Raw genomic sequence first — 15802 nt, 5'->3', positions numbered from 1 at the left:
GACACCCGCACTGATCGAGAATCTATCTATCTCTTGCCTTAGAAATACCCACTGGCTTGTGGCCTCCACGGCCGAGAATCCCACAGATTCACCACCCTCTGACTGAAGAAATCCCACCTCATCTCCTTCCTAAAGGAACGTCCTTTAATTCTGAGGCTGTGCCCTCTCTGGTCCTAGACTCTCCCACTAGTGGGAACATCCTCTCCACATCCACTCTATCCAGGCCGCTCACTGTCCTGTACGTCTCAATGAGGTTCCCCCCTCGTCCTTCTAAACCCCAGCGAGTACAGGCCCAGTGCCCACAAACGCTCATCGTACGTCATAAAGTTGATCTTGACATCGTGTTCAGCACAGACATTGTGGGCCGAAGGGCCTGCCCTTGTGTGGGAAGGAACTGCAGATGCTGGTTTAAACAAAAGGTAGACACAAAGTGCTGGAGTAACTCAGCGGGTCGGGCAGCATCTCGGGAGAGAAGGAATGGGTGACGTTTCGGGTCTGAAGAAGGGTCTCGACACTGTCCGGGCCTACAGTGTCCGGGCCTACACTGACTGGACGTACATTGTCCAGGCCTACACTGTCCGGGCCTACAGTGTCCGGGCCTACACTGTCCGGGCCTACACTGACTGGGCGTACATTGTCCAGGCCTACACTGTCCGGGCCTACAGTGTCCGGGCCTACACTGACTGGACGTACATTGTCCAGGCCTACACTGTCCGGGCCTACAGTGTCCGGGCCTACACTGTCCGGGCCTACACTGACCGGACGTACATTGTCCAGGCCTACACTGTCCGGGCCTACAGTGTCCGGGCCTACACTGTCCGGGCCTACACTGACTGGACGTACATTGTCCAGGCCTACAGTGTCCGGGCCTACACTGTCCGGGCCTACACTGTCCGGGCCTACACTGACTGGACGTACATTGTCCAGGTCTGCACTGTCCGGGCCTACAGTGTCCGGGCCTACACTGTCCGGGCCTACACTGTCCGGGCCTACACTGACTGGACGTACATTGTCCAGGCCTACACTGTCCGGGCCTACAGTGTCCGGGCCTACACTGACTGGACGTAAATTGTCCAGGCCTACACTGTCCGGGCCTACAGTGTCCGGGCCTACAGAGTCCAGGCCTACACTGTCCGGGCCTACAGTGCCTTCCGGGCCTAATACGGGACAAGGGCGGTCCCATACGGGACAAACCAATTTAGCCCAAAATACAGGATGTCCCGGCTAATACGGGACAGTTGGCAACCGTAGTGACAGGAGAAACATAAAGAGAGCACCTTATCAACTGAGTAAACGTCAGGAACCGTGAATGAATTTACAACACAATAACAGGATTGGATATGATTAGTGGGGGTGTCAGGGGTTACGGGGAGAAGGCAGGAGAGTGGGGTTAGGAGGGAGAGATAGGTCAGCCATGATTGAATGGCGGAGTAGACCTGATGGGCCGAATGGCCTCATCCTCCTCTTAGAACATCTCGCGGGGGAAGTACTAGTGGGAGAGTCTAGGACCAGAGGGCACGGCCTCAGAATTAAAGGACGTTCCTTTAGGAAGGAGATGAGGAGGAATTTCTTCAGTCAGAGGGTGGTGAATCTGTGGGATTCTTTGCCACAGACGGCTGTGGAGGCCACAAGTCAGTGGGTGTTTCTAAGGCAGAGATAGATAGATTCTTGATCAGTGCGGGTGTCAGGGGTTGTGGGGAGAAACAGGAGAATGGGGTTGGGATGGGAATGGGCTTCTATCACTTATAACATGATTATCCATGGGTTTTTTTTACTGCCTAGGCCTCAATTAACTCGGGCATTTGGCGGGAGAGTTTGGCACATAGAAAATAGGTGCAGGAGGAGGCCATTCAGCCCATCGAGCCAGCACCGCCATTCAATATGATCATGGCTGCTCATTCTCAATCAGTACCCCGTTCCTGCCTTCTCCCCATACCCCCTGACTCCGCTATCCTTAAGAGCTCTATCTAGCTCTCTCTTGAATGCATTCAGAGATTCGGCCTCCACTGCCTTCTGAGGCAGAGAATTCCACAGATTCACAACTGAAAATGTTTTTCCTCATCTCAGTCCAAAATGGCCGACCCCTTATTCTCAGACTGTGTGTGTGTGGCCCCTGGTTCTGGACTCCCCCAACATTGGGAACATTTTTCCTGCCTCTAGCCTGTCCAATCCCTTAAGAATTTTATATGTTTCTATAAGATCCGCCCTCTCATCCTTCTAAACTCCAGTGAATACAAGCCCAGTCGACCCAATCTTTCCTCGTACGACAGTCCCGCCATCCCGGGGATTAACCTAGTGAACCTACGCTGCACTGCCTCAATAGCAAGGACGTCCTTCCTCAAATTCGGAGACCAAAACTGCACACAATTTGACTGCACACAAGGAGATTAGGGGAAATTATCTCCCATTTAAGTGAAATTGGGCTGAGATTTTTATCTGTAAAGGATGGGCGTTTCGTGCCAGGGCCTCAGTGAGGCCTAGCCGTTTCCGTGGCAACCGGAGCCTGAGCCTCGCCGCCGTGCAGGGGCGGGCCGAAGGGGTTTCCTTCTTTTTCGAAAGGAAAAACTGGGCCAGAAGTCACAGCGTCCCTCCCTCCGCGCCGAGGGGGGAGCAAAGCAGGAAGAGTTTCCAGTGGGCAGAGAGGGCCTGTGCTCGAAGGTAAGCCACCGCCATCTTCCCTTGGCAGTCGGGGGAGGGAGGGGAGGGAGGGAGGGGACAAAGGGAAGGGAGGGAGGGGAGAGGAGGGCAAGGGAGACCGGTGAGACCTGTCGAGTGTGCCACAGGTGTGTGGGAATAGAAACATAGAAACATAGAAAATAGGTGCAGGAGTAGGCCATTCGGCCCTTCGAGCCAGTACGCACCGCCATTCAATATGATCACGGCTGATCATCCAACTCAGTATCCCGTACCTGCCTTCTCTCCATACCCCCTGATCCCTTTAGCCACAAGGGCCACATCTAACTCCCTCTTAAATATAGCCAATGAACTGGCCTCAACTACCTTCTGTGGCAGAGAATTCCACAGACTCACCACTCTCTGTGTGAAGAAATGTTTTCTCATCTCTTCCCCCTTATCCTTAAGCTGTGACCCCCCTGGTTCTGGACTCCCCCAACATCGGGAACAATCTTCCCGCATCTAGCCTCTCCAACCCCTTAAGAATTTTATATGTTTCTATAAGATCCCCCCTCAGTCTTCTAAATTCCAGCGAGTACAAGCCCAGTCTATCCAGTCTTTCCTCATATGAAAGTCCCGCCATCCCAGGGATCAATCTGGTGAACCTTCTCTGTACTCCCTCTAAGGCAAGAACGTCTTTCCTCAGATTAGGAGACCAAAACTGCACACAATACTCCAGGTGCGGTCTCACCAAGGCCCTGTACAACTGCAGTAGAACCTCCCTGCTACTAAACTCAAATCCCCTCGCTATGAATGCCAACATACCATTGGCTTTCTTCACTGCCTGCTGCACCTGCATGCCTGCTTTCAATGACTGGTGCACCACGACACCCAGGTCACGTTGCATCTCCCCTTCTCCCAATCGGCCACCATTCAGGTAATACTCTGCTTTCCTGTTCTTGCATGTAACCTCACATTTATCCACATTATATTGCATCTGCCATGCATTTGCCCACTCGCCTAACCTATCCAAGTCACTCTGCAGTCTCCTAGCATCCTCCTCCTCACAGCTAACACTGCCACCCAGCTTCGTGTCATCCGCAAACTTAGAGATGTTGCATTCAATTCCCTCGTCCAAATCATTAATATGGGGCGGGGAGCGTGGGCTGGCGTGCCCATTTGTGTGTGTGTACGTGTGTGTGTAGGTGTGTATGTAGGCATGTGTGTGTGTGTGTGTGTGTGTGTGTGTTTTAGTATGTGTAGGTGTGCATGTATGTGTGTCAGTGTGCGTGTGTGTGTGCATGTGTGTCAGTGCGTGTGTGTTAGTGCGTGTGTGTTAGTGCGTGTGTGTGTGTGTAGGTGTAGGTGTGCATGTGTGTGGGTCTGTGGGTGTGTGTGGGTCTGCTTATGTGTGTGTGTGTGTGGTGTGTGCCAGTGCGTGTGTGTGTATGTCAGTGCGTGTGTGTGTGTGTCAGTGCGTATGTGTGTGTCAGTGCGTGTGTGTGTCTATCTGTCAGTGTGTGTGTGTGTGTGTGCATGCGTGTCCGTGTGTGTGTGTGCGCATGTGTATGTGTGTCAGTGTGTGTGTGTGTGTGTGTGTGTGTGTGCATGTGTGTCAGTGCGTGTGCGCATGTGTGTCAGTGCGTGTGTGTCAGTGCGTGTGTCAGTGTGTGTGGTGTGTGTCAGTGCGTGTGTGCGTGTAGTGTGTGTCAGTGCGTGTGTGTGTGTAGTGTGTGTGTGTGTGTGTGTGTGTGTGTAAGACTAGTGTGTACGCTCCTGTGTCTGTCTCTGAATATGTTTGTCTGTGTGTGTGCATGTCAGTGTGTGTCAGTGTGTGTCAGTGCGTGTCAGTGTGTGTGCGCATGTGTGTCAGTGCGTGTGTGTCAGTGCGTGTGTCAGTGTGTGTGGTGTGTGTCAGTGCGTGTGTGCGTGTGTGTGTTTGTGCGTGTGTGTGTCTGTGTGTGTGTATGTGTGTAGTGTGTGTGTAAGACTAGTGTGTACGCTCCTGTGTCTGTCTCTGAATACGTTTGTCTGTGTGTGTGTCAGTGTGTGTCAGTGTGTGTCAGTGCGTGTCAGTGCGTGTCAGTGCGTGTCAGTGTGTGTCAGTGTGTGTCAGTACGAGACTGAATTTGTCTATGTGTGCGCGTGTTTGAATGTGTGTCTGTGTGTGTGTGTGTGTCTGTGTGTGTGTGTGTGCGGGTGTTTACATGAGGCTTACAGAGACGGGGAGAGGGGGTCTGGAGAAGGGTCTCGACCCGAAACGCCGCCCGTTCTTTCTCTCCACAGATGCTGCCCGACCCGCTGAGTTACTCCAGCCTTTTTTGCCGCACAGCAAGATCCCGCAACCGAGCCGTGATCGAACAATGGACTGTCGCTTTAATTAAAGGGACCAGGCCCCGCCAAATTGGCCTTTGCGCGGGTCCCGCCTTCCTGTCCACGCCTCCCCGCTTTTCCCCGTCGCTGCGCGGAATATCTCGACTCTCTCCTGCCCGTCCCTCCCTCCCCCCTCTCTCTCTCTCTCTCTCTCTCTCTCTCTCTCTCTCCCTCTCCCTCCAGTTCCGAACCCCACGAATTGCCAACGAAGACGACAGTCGGCAAAGTTTCGCCCGAATCTACAACTCACGACAGAACAGCCGGACGCTTCCCCTCCCCTCGCCCCTCCCCCCCCTCCCCCTCGCCCACGGCAACGGTAAGTCTCCGCGCGGTCGCCAGACGACAAAAACGGGGGGAAAAACGTGCCTGCCTTCTACTTTATCTGCAATTGAGAGAATCTACAATCAAAATTGCAGACAAAGCAAAATTTCTGTGCTTCCTCAAATCGAATTCGTAGCCTTGTTTATCTTTAATTGCCTCTCCGGCCTGCGTCGGCCAACGAAGCCTAAATTTAGCCTAGTTTTCTCGGGGGGAAAAAAATCTTTGAGTTGTGTTTATTTGTTGGAAAGTGCAAAGAAAAATTGTATTGTACAATCGGGTTGGAGGTCTTCGTAGGCTTTGAATAACTTTGTGACTATTTTTCTGTGTGGGTTTGGTAACCACTTCCTGGAGTTAGCAGAAAATGGGGACGGCTGGCTTTGCAGATCATTGCTAAGGCTGTTTCCTCTCTGCGTTTTACAGTCTGACGCAGAGAGGGGGGAGTAGTTTAGTTTAGTTTAAAGATACAGCGCGTAAACAGGCCCTTCGGCCCACCGGGTCCGCGCCGACCAGCGATCCCCGCACACTAACACCATCCTACACCCACCAGGGACGATTTACAATAGACAACAGGTGCAGGAGGAGGCCATTCGGCCCTTCGAGCCTGTACGCACCGCCATTCAATGTGATCGCGGCTGATCATTCTCAATCAGTACCCCGTTCCTGCCTTCTCCCCATACCCCCTGACTCCGCTATCCTTAAGAGCTCTATCCAGCTCTCTCTTGAATGCATTCAGAGAATTGGCCTCCACTGCCCTCTGAGGCAGAGAATTCCACAGATTCACAACTGAAAATGTTTTTCTTCACCTCAGTTCTAAATGGCCGACCCCTTATTCTTAAACTGTGTGGCCCCTGGTTCTGGACTCCCCCAACATTGGGAACATGTTTCCTGCCTCTAACGTGTCCAACCCCTTAATAATCTTATACGTTTCGATAAGATCCCCTCTCATCCTTCTAAATTCCAGTGTATACAAGCCTAGTCGCTCCAGTCTTTCAACATATGACAGTCCCGCCATTCTGGGAATTAACCTGGTGAACCTACGCTGCACGCCCTCAATACCAAGAATCAACTCAATTAACCTACAAACCTGCACGTCTTTGGAGCGTGGGAGTAAACGGAAGATCTCGGAGAAAACCCACGCAGGTCACGGGGAGAACGTGCAAACATATAAGATAATTAGGGGATTGGACACGTTAGAGGCAGGAAACATGTTCCCAATGTTGGGGGAGTCCAGAACCAGGGGCCACACAGTTTAAGAATAAGGGGTAGGCCATTTAGAACGGAGATGAGGAAGAACTTTTTCAGTCAGAGAGTTGTGAATCTGTGGAATTCTCTGCCTCAGAAGGCAGTGGAGGCCAGTTCGTTGGATGCTTTCAAGAGAGAGCTGGATAGAGCTCTTAAGGATAGCGGAGTCAGGGGGTATGGGGAGAAGGCAGGAACGGGGTACTGATTGAGAGTGATCAGCCATGATCGCATTGAATGGCGGTGCTGGCTCGCAGGGCCGAATGGCCTCCTCCTGCACCTATTGTCTATTGTCGGGACTATGTGTTGCCAACTGTCCCGTATTAGCCGGGACATCCCGTATTTTGGGCTAAATTGGTTTGTCCCGTACGGAACCGCCCTTGTCTCATATTAGGCCCAGGCGGCGCCCGGACAGTGTAGGCCCGGACACTGTAGGCCCGGACAGTGTAGGCCCGGACACTGTAGGCCCGGACACTGTAGGCCCGGACACTGTAGGCCCGGACACTGTAGGCCCAGACACTGTAGGCCTACAGTGTAGGTCCGGACAGTGTAGGTCCGGACAGTGTAGGTCAGGACAGTGTAGGCCCTGACACTGTAGGTCCGGATAGTGTAGGCCCGGAAAGTGTAGGCCCGGAAAGTGTAGGCCCGGACAGTGTAGGCCTTGGCACTGTAGGCCCAGACAGTGTAGGCCAGGACAGTGTAGGCCCGGACAGTGTAGGCCCGGACAGTGTAGGCCCGGACACTGTAGGCCCGGACACTGTATGCCCGGACACTGTAGGCCCGGACACTGTAGGCCCGGACACTGTAGGCCCGGAAAGTGTAGGCCCGGAAAGTGTAGGCCCGGACAGTGTAGGCCTTGGCACTGTAGGCCCAGACAGTGTAGGCCAGGACAGTGTAGGCCCGGACACTGTAGGCCCGGACAGTGTAGGCCCGGAGGCCCGGGCGCCGCCTGACGGAGGTTGCGTAGCAACCCGCCTCCCGGCCCGGGCGGCCGCCGTTGGTGGAGCGGGAGCACGTGGCCGCTGGCTGGGTGAGATCACGTGGGGCGCGGGGCGGTGACGTTACCTTGTCCCGTATTTGGGAGTGAGGAAGTTGGCAACCCCTAGTGAGGATCGTACCCGGGTTTCCGGCGCTGTGAGGCAGCAACTCTACCGCTGCGCCACCGTGCCTCCGTTAGGGCAAAGCTCCTTCCACGCCCTCCCGCCACACACCGGTACATGTTGATAAGTGATAGGAGCGGAATCAGGCCATTCGGCCCATCTAGTCTACTCCGCCATTCAATCACAGCTGATCTATCCCTCCCTCTGCTGTTTGACCCAGCGCTGGTAGACTTCAATGATCAATGGTCAATGGTAATGCTGGAGAAACAGGGGTGGCGCAGCGGGTAGAGCTGCCGTCTCACGGCGCCGGAGAACCCAGGTTCGATCCCCACCACGGGCGCCGTCTGTACGGAGTTTGCACGTTCTCTCCCCGTGACCTGCGTGGGTTTTTCTCCGAGATCTTCGGTTTCCTCCCACACTCCAAAGACGTGCGGGTTTGTAGGTTAATTGGCTCGGTGTAAATGTAAACATTGTCCCTAGTGTGTGTAGGATAGTGTTAGTGTGCGGGGATCGCTGGGCGGCACGGACCCGGTGGGCCGAAGGGCCTGTTTCCGCGCTGGATCTCTAAACTAAAGTACCTCAGTTGTAGCTACAATAAGAGATGCCACCTCTCTCCACAATGGTTCATTCTAACAAGGATTTACTGTTCAGTGGGGAATACTACAGGTCAACTGTAGACATGGGCAGAGATATGTCTATTGCTCGGATTAAACTCCATCTGCCATTTATAGACAATAGACAATAGGTGCAGGAGGAGGCCATTCGGCCCTTCGAGCCTGTACGCACCGCCATTCAATGTGATCATGGCTGATCATTCTCAATCGGTACCCCGTTCCTGCCTTCTCCCCATCTTATCGAAACGTATAAGATTATTCAGGGGTTGGACACGTTAGAGGCAGGAAACATGTTCCCAATGTTGGGGGAGTCCAGAACCAGGGGCCACACACAGTTTAAGAATAAGGGGTCGGCCATTTAGAACGAAGATGAGGAAAATCTTTTTCAGTCAGAGAGTTGTGAATCTGTGGAATTCTCTGCCTCAGAAGGCGGTGGAGGCCAATTCTCTGAATGCATTCAAGAGAGAGCTGGATAGAGCTCTTAAGGATAGCGGAGTCAGGGGGTATGGGGAGAAGGCAGGAACGGGGTACTGATTGAGAATGATCAGCCGTGATCACATTGAATGGCGGTGCGTACAGGCTCGAAGGGCCGAATGGCCTCCTCCTGCACCTATTGTCCATAAATGGCAGATGGAGTTTAATCCGAGCAATAGACAATAGATAATAGGTGCAGGAAGAGGCCATTCGGCCCCTCGAGCCTGTACGCACCGCCATTCAATGTGATCATGGCTGATCATTCTCAATCAGTACCCCGTTCCTGCCTTCTCCACATACCCCCTGACAACACAGCACTGTGTTCACTGGAGTTTAGAAGGATGAGAGGGGGATCTTATAGAGATGTACACAATTATAAAAGGACTGGACAAAGATAGATGCAGGAAAAATGTTCCCAATGTCGGGGGAGTCCAGAACCAGGGGCCACACACACAGTCTAAGAATAAAGGGGAGGCCGTTTAAAACTGAGGTGAGAAAAAAAACCTTTCCCACCCAGAGAATTTGTTGTGAATGTGTGGGATTCTCTGCCACAGAGGGCAGTGGAGGCCGATTCACTGGATGGATTTAAGAGAGAGTTAGATAGAGCTCTAGGGGCTGGTGGAATCAAGGGATACGGGGAGAAGGCAGGCACGGGTTACTGATTGTGGATGATCACAGCCATGTTCACAGTGAATGGCGGTGCTGGCTCGAAGGGCCAAATGGCCTCCTCCTGCACTTATTTCCTATGTAACTATAAAAACGTTACTTTACCAAAGATGGTATCACTTAGACAATAGGTGCAGGAGGAGGCCATTTGGCCCTTCGAGCCTGTACGCACCGCCATTCAATGTGATCATGGCTGATCATTCTCAATCAGTACCCCGTTCCTGCCTTCTCCCCATACCCCCTGACTCCGCTATCCTTTAGAGCTCTATCCAGCTCTCTCTTGAATGCATTCAGAGAATTGGCCTCCACTGCCTTCTGAGGCAGAGAATTCCACAGATTCACAACTCTCTGGGTGAAAAATGTTTTTCCTCATCTCCGTTCTAAATGGCCGACCCCTTATTCTTAAACTGTGTGGCCCCTGGTTCCGGACTCCCCCAACATTGGGAACATGTTTCCTGCCTCTAACGTGTCCAACCCCTTAATAATCTTATACGTTTCGATAAGATCCCCTCTCATCCTTCTAAATTCCAGTGTATACAAGCCTAGTCGTCCAGTCTTTCGACATACGACAGTCCCGCCATTCCGGGAATTAACCTGGTGAACCTACGCTGCACGCCCTCAATAGCAAGAATATCCTTCCTCAAATTTGGAGACCAAAACTGCACACAGTACTCCAGACGCGGTCTCACTAGGGCCCTGTACAACTGCAGAGGGACCTCTTTGCTCCTATACTCAACTCCTCTTGTTATGAAGGCCAACATTCCATTGGCTTTCTTCACTGCCTGCTGTACCTGCATGCTTCCTTTCAGTGACTGATGCACTAGGACACCCAGATCTCGTTGTACGTCCCCTGTTCCTAACTTGACACCATTCAGATAATACTCTGCCTTCCTGTTCTTGCCACCAAAGTGGATAACCTCACACTTATCCACATTAAACTGCATCTGCCATGCATCCGCCCACTCACACAACCTGTCCAAGTCACCCTGCAACCTCATAGCATCTTCCTCACAGTTCACACTGCCACCCAGCTTTGTGTCATCGGCAAATTTGCTAATGGTACTTTTAATCCCTTCATCCAAGTCATGAATGTATATTGTAAATACCCTTCCTGTAAAGGGTTTGTCCAGAACTGCCCCCAGTACCACAAACATCACCAACGTCCCACGGATCTGCGCCACGACTTCCCGACTCTTACTCACCACACGGGCAGGTCTTTGGGACGCGGGGGGAAACCGGAGCACCCGGATGAAACCCACGCAGGTCACGGGGAGAGAACGTACAAACGTGCTATTGACCTCTGCCCTATTGCGGCCATTGGACTTTGTCTCTGGAACTGCTGGGAACTATATTCTGCACTCTACCTTCCCCTTTGCTCTCTCTACCTGTTGTAGTTAATAGACAATAGGTGCAGGAGGAGGCCATTCGGCCCTTCGAGCCTGTACGCACCGCCATTCAGTGTGATCACGGCTGATCATTCTCAATCAGTACCCCGTTCCTGCCTTCTCCCCTGACTCCGCTATCCTTAAGAGCTCGATCCAGCTCTCTCTTGAATGCATTCAGAGAATTGGCCTCCACTGCCTTCTGAGGCAGAGAATTCCACAGATTCACAACTCTCTGACTGAAAAAGTTTTTCCTCATCTCCGTTCTAAATGGCCGACCCCTTATTCTTAAACTGTGTGTGGCCCCTGGTTCTGGACTCCCCCAACATTGGGAACATGCTTCCTGCCTCTAACGTGTCCAACCCCTTAATAATCTTATACGTTTCGATAAGATCTCCTCTCGTCCTTCTAAATTCCAGTGAATACAAGCCTAGTCGCTCCAGTCTTTCGACATACGACAGTCCCGACATTCCGGGAATTAACCTGGTGAACCTACGCTGCACGCCCTCAATAGCAAGAATATCCTTCCTCAAATTTGGAGACCAAAACTGCACACAGTACTCCAGGTGCGGTCTCACTAGGGCCCTGTACAGTTACGTCAAAACTCGATAGTATTCACTCCCCGTCTACCTGTGACACCGCACTTTCAGGGAACTTTGTACCTGCGCTCCTAGATCCCTCTGCTCTACAACACTCCCTGTCTACCTGTGACACCGCACTTTCAGGGAACTTTGTACCTGCGCTCCTAGGTCCCTCTGCTCTACAACACCATAACACTCCCTATCTACAGTACCTTTGACGCCACTTTCAGGGAACTTTGTATCTACACTCCTAGATTTTTCTGCTCCACAACACTCCCTGTCTACCTGTGACACCACACTTTCAGGAGACTGTGTTCCTCTGTGTCTTTCCATCCCCCGAGGTTGTGACCCTGTTTTTTTGTGACTGAGGCGAGAAGAAACTTTTTTTCACCCAGAGAGTTGTGAATCTGTGGGATTCTCTGCCGCAGAGGGCAGTGGAGGCCAAATCACTGGATGGATTTAAAAGAGAGTTAGATAGAGCTCTAAGGGCTAGTGGAATCAAGGGATATGGGGAGAAGGCAGGCACGGGTTACTGATTGTGGACGATCAGCCGTGATCACAATGAATGGCGGTGCTGGCTCGAAGGGCCAAATGGCCTCCTCCTGCACTTATGATTCCATGATCCTATGTTTCTCTGATTCCATAATTCCCTGATTCTATGATTCCGTGATTCCATGATCTTATATTTCTCTGATTCCATGATCCTATGTTTCTCTGATTCCATAATTCCCTGATTCTATGATTCCCTGATTCTATGATTCCCTGATTCCATGATTCTATGTTTCTCTGATTCCATAATTCCCTGATTCTATGATTCCATGATTACCTGATTCTATGATTCTGTGATTCTATGATTCCATGTTTATCTGTTTATTTTCCATGATCCTATGTTTCCCTGATTCCCTGATTCCCTGATTTGAAGTTTCTCTGATTCCATGTTCCCTTTGTACGTAGGCCGGTTTCAGAATGGAGTCCTTTAGTTCCAAGGACCTTGCGCTTCGGACTCAGAAGAAACTCTTGAGCAAGATGGCGTCCAAGACGCTGGCCCACCTCTTCGTGGACGAGACGAGCGGCGAGATCCTGGACGAGTTCTACCGCGTGTCCAAGGAGTTCACGGGCAACCGGGCCGAGTCGCAGAAGGTGCTGAAGGACCTGGTGAAGATCGCGGTGAAGATTGGCGTGTTGTACCGCCACCGGCAGTTCAGCACCGAGGAGCTCGGCCTGGCCGAGGACTTCAGGCGCCGGCTGCGTCGCGGGGCCATGACGGTCATCAGCTTCCACGACGTGGCCTTCACCTTCGAGCCGGCCGTGATGGCGGACATCCTGGGCCAGAGCCGGGACCTCCTGCTCCGGCTGGTGGCCTCCCACCTCACGACAAAGTCCCACGGGAGGATCCGGCGCGTCTTCAACCACTTCGCCAACCCCGAGCTGCTGACCAAGCTCTACGGACCCGACGAGCCCTACACCACCCACCTGAAGAAGATCTGCGATGGGCTCAACAAGCTGCTGGAGGATGGCACGCTATAGAGACCGCCAGCGCCCACCCACCCACCCACGTCCCCTCTATCACGTTCCCTATCCAACCCCGACCCCTCGTCTCCCAACCCATCCCATCCCAACATCTCATCTCCAAACCCCAGGCCTTTCCTTCCCCAATCCCTTCATCTCCTTCCCCATCTCCATCTCTCTCCCATCTCCAAACCCAACCCATCCCATCTCCAACACCCCATCTCCAAACCCAACCCTTCCCATCTCCAACATCCCATCTCCAACCCCAACCCATCTCTCTCTCTCATCTCCAAACCCAACCCATCCCATCGCCATCTCTCTCTCCCATCTCCAACCCCAACCCATCCCATCTCCAACCCCAACCCATCCCATCTCCAACATCCCATCTCCAAACCCAACCCATCCCATCCCCATCTCATCTCCAAACCCAACCCATCCCATTCTCATCTCCAAACCCAACCCAACCCATCTCCATCTCTCTCTCCCATCTCCAACCCCAACCCATCCCATCTCCAACATCCCATCTCCAAACCCAACCCATCCCATCCCCATCTCATCTCCAAACCCAACCCATCCCATTCTCATCTCCAAACCCAACCCAACCCATCTCCATCTCTCTCTCCCATCTCCAAACCCAACCCATCCCATCTCCAACATCCCATCTCCAAACCCAACCCATCTCTCTCCCATCTCCAAACCCAACCCATCCCATCTCCAACATCCCATCTCCAAACCCAACCCATCTCTCTCCCATCTCCAAACCCAACCCATCCCATCTCCAACATCCCATCTCCAAACCCAACCCATCCCATCTCCAGACATATAAGTTGAAACATATAAGACTATTAAGGGATTGGACACGTTAGAGACAGGAAACATGTTCCCAATGTTGGGGGAGTCCAGAACCAGGGGCCACAGTTTAAGAATAAGGGGTCGGCCATTTAAAACGGAGATGAGGAAAAACTTTTCCAGTCAGAGAGTTGTGAATCTGTGGAATTCTCTGCCTCAGAAGGCAGTGGAGGCCAATTCTCTGAATGCATTCAAGAGAGAGCTAGATAGAGCTCTTAAGGATAGCGGAGTCAGGGGGTACGGGGAGAAGGCAGGAACGGGGTACTGATTGAGAATGATCAGCCATGATCACATTGAATGGCGGTGCTGGCTCAAAGGGCCGAATGGCCTCCTCCTATTGTCTAAACCCAACCCTTCCCATCTCCAACAAATACCCACTGACTTGTGGCCTCCACAGCCGTCTGTGGCAAAGAATCCCACAGATTCACCACCCTCTGACTAAAGAAATTCCTCCTCATCTCCTTCCTAAAGGAACGTCCTTTAATTCTGAGGCTGTGCCCTCTGGTCCTAGACTCTCCCACTGGTGGAAACATCCTCTCCACATCCACTCTATCCAGGCCGCTCACTGTTCTGTACGTTTCAATGAGGTCCCCCCTCGTCCTTCTAAACTCCAGCGAGTCCAGGCCCAGTGCCCACAAACGCCCATCGTACGTCAACCCACTCGTTCCTGGGATCGTTCGTTCTTGTAGACCTCCTCTGGTACTGTCTGCAGACCCGAAACGTCACCCATTCCTTCTCTCCGTAGATGCCGCCCGACCCGCTGAGTTACTCCAGCTTTTTGTGTCTATCTCTGGCTTAAACCAGCGCCTGCAGTTCCTTCCTGCACAGGTCAAGTGTGTTTAATTGTCAAATGGAACAATGAAATTCTTACTAGCAGCAGCATAACACGTCTGTAAACACACAGTCCTCACAGATAATATATAATAAAAGCAAAATACAATAAATTAATACCCACAATATCAGTGTGAAAAAGATCACCAAACTCCTTAACAACCGGAAAAGACATTTGAGGTTCGTGTGGCGTTGTGTGGTGATTAGGGTTGCCAACTTTCTCACTCCCACGTAAGGGACAAAGGTTGACGTCACCGGGCCGGGAGGCAGGTTGCTACGCCATCTCCGTTAGGTGAACACACTCGGCCTCGCTCCCCGAACACACTCTGGTAGCCTACAGTGGCCCCCAGGCCTACAGTGGCCCCTAGGCCTAGAGTCCGGGCCTACAGTGGCCCCCAGGCCTACAGTGTCCAGGCCCACAGTGGCTCCTAGGCTTAGTGGCCGGGCCTACAGTGTCCAGGCCCACAGTGGCCCCCGGGCCTATACTGTCTGGGCCCACAGTGGCACCCGGGCCTAGTGTGTGGGCCTAGAGTGTCCGGGCCCACAGGCCTACAGTGTCTGGGCCCACAGTGGCCCCCGGGCCTAGTGTCTGGGCTCACAATGGCACCCGGGCCTAGCATCCGGGCCTACAGTACGCGGGCCTAGTGTCCGGGCCCGCAGTGCCACCTGGGCCTAGTGTGCGGGTCTAGTGTCCAGGCCCACAGCGGCACCCAGGCCTAGTGTGTGGGTCTACAGTGTCCGGGCCCACAGTGGCACCCGGGCCTAGTGTGTGGGTCTAGTGTCCGGGCCTACAGTGCCCCCCGGGCCTAATACGGGACAAGGGCGGTCCCGTTCGGGACAAACTAATTTCGCCCAATGTACGGGATGTACGGGACAGTTGGCAACCCTACTGGTGATCAAGAGCCTGACAGTTGTTGGGAAGGTAGACACAAAATGCCGGAGTAACTCAGCGGGTCGGGCAGCATCTTTGGAGAGAAGGAACGGGCGACGTTTCGGGTCGAAACTGAAGAAGGGCCTCGATCTGAAACGTCGCCCGTTCCTTCTCTCCAGAGATGTTGCCCGTCCCGCTGAGTTACTCCAGCACTTTGTGTCTTCTCTTCGGTTTAAACCAGCGCCTGCAGTTCCTTCCTTCCCACACACAGTCGTCGGGAAGAAGCTGCTCGTGGGACTCAGGTTCGATCCCGACTACGGGCGCCGTCTGTACGGAGTTTGCACGCTCTCCCCGTGACCGGCGTGGGTTTTCTCCGGGC

General features: G+C 52.9%; 1 protein-coding gene across 1 annotated transcript; it reads left to right on the top strand.

Moving 5' to 3' along the window:
- The first annotated feature begins 5177 nt into the window (after positions 1-5177).
- On the top strand, positions 5178-14645 carry LOC144612277 (tumor necrosis factor, alpha-induced protein 8-like protein 2 B). The gene is made up of 2 exons (XM_078431846.1): positions 5178-5302; positions 12318-14645. The coding sequence occupies exon 2, from the start codon at positions 12330-12332 to the stop codon at positions 12888-12890; it is 561 nt and encodes a 186-aa protein (XP_078287972.1). The 5' UTR covers positions 5178-5302; positions 12318-12329; the 3' UTR covers positions 12891-14645.
- The last annotated feature ends 1157 nt before the right edge of the window (positions 14646-15802 follow it).

This window comes from Rhinoraja longicauda, chromosome 44, assembly GCF_053455715.1.
Source record: "Rhinoraja longicauda isolate Sanriku21f chromosome 44, sRhiLon1.1, whole genome shotgun sequence".
NCBI lineage: Eukaryota > Metazoa > Chordata > Chondrichthyes > Rajiformes > Arhynchobatidae > Rhinoraja > Rhinoraja longicauda.
Note: the sequence above shows the minus strand (reverse complement) of the source record. Positions and strands in the feature narration are given on the sequence as shown.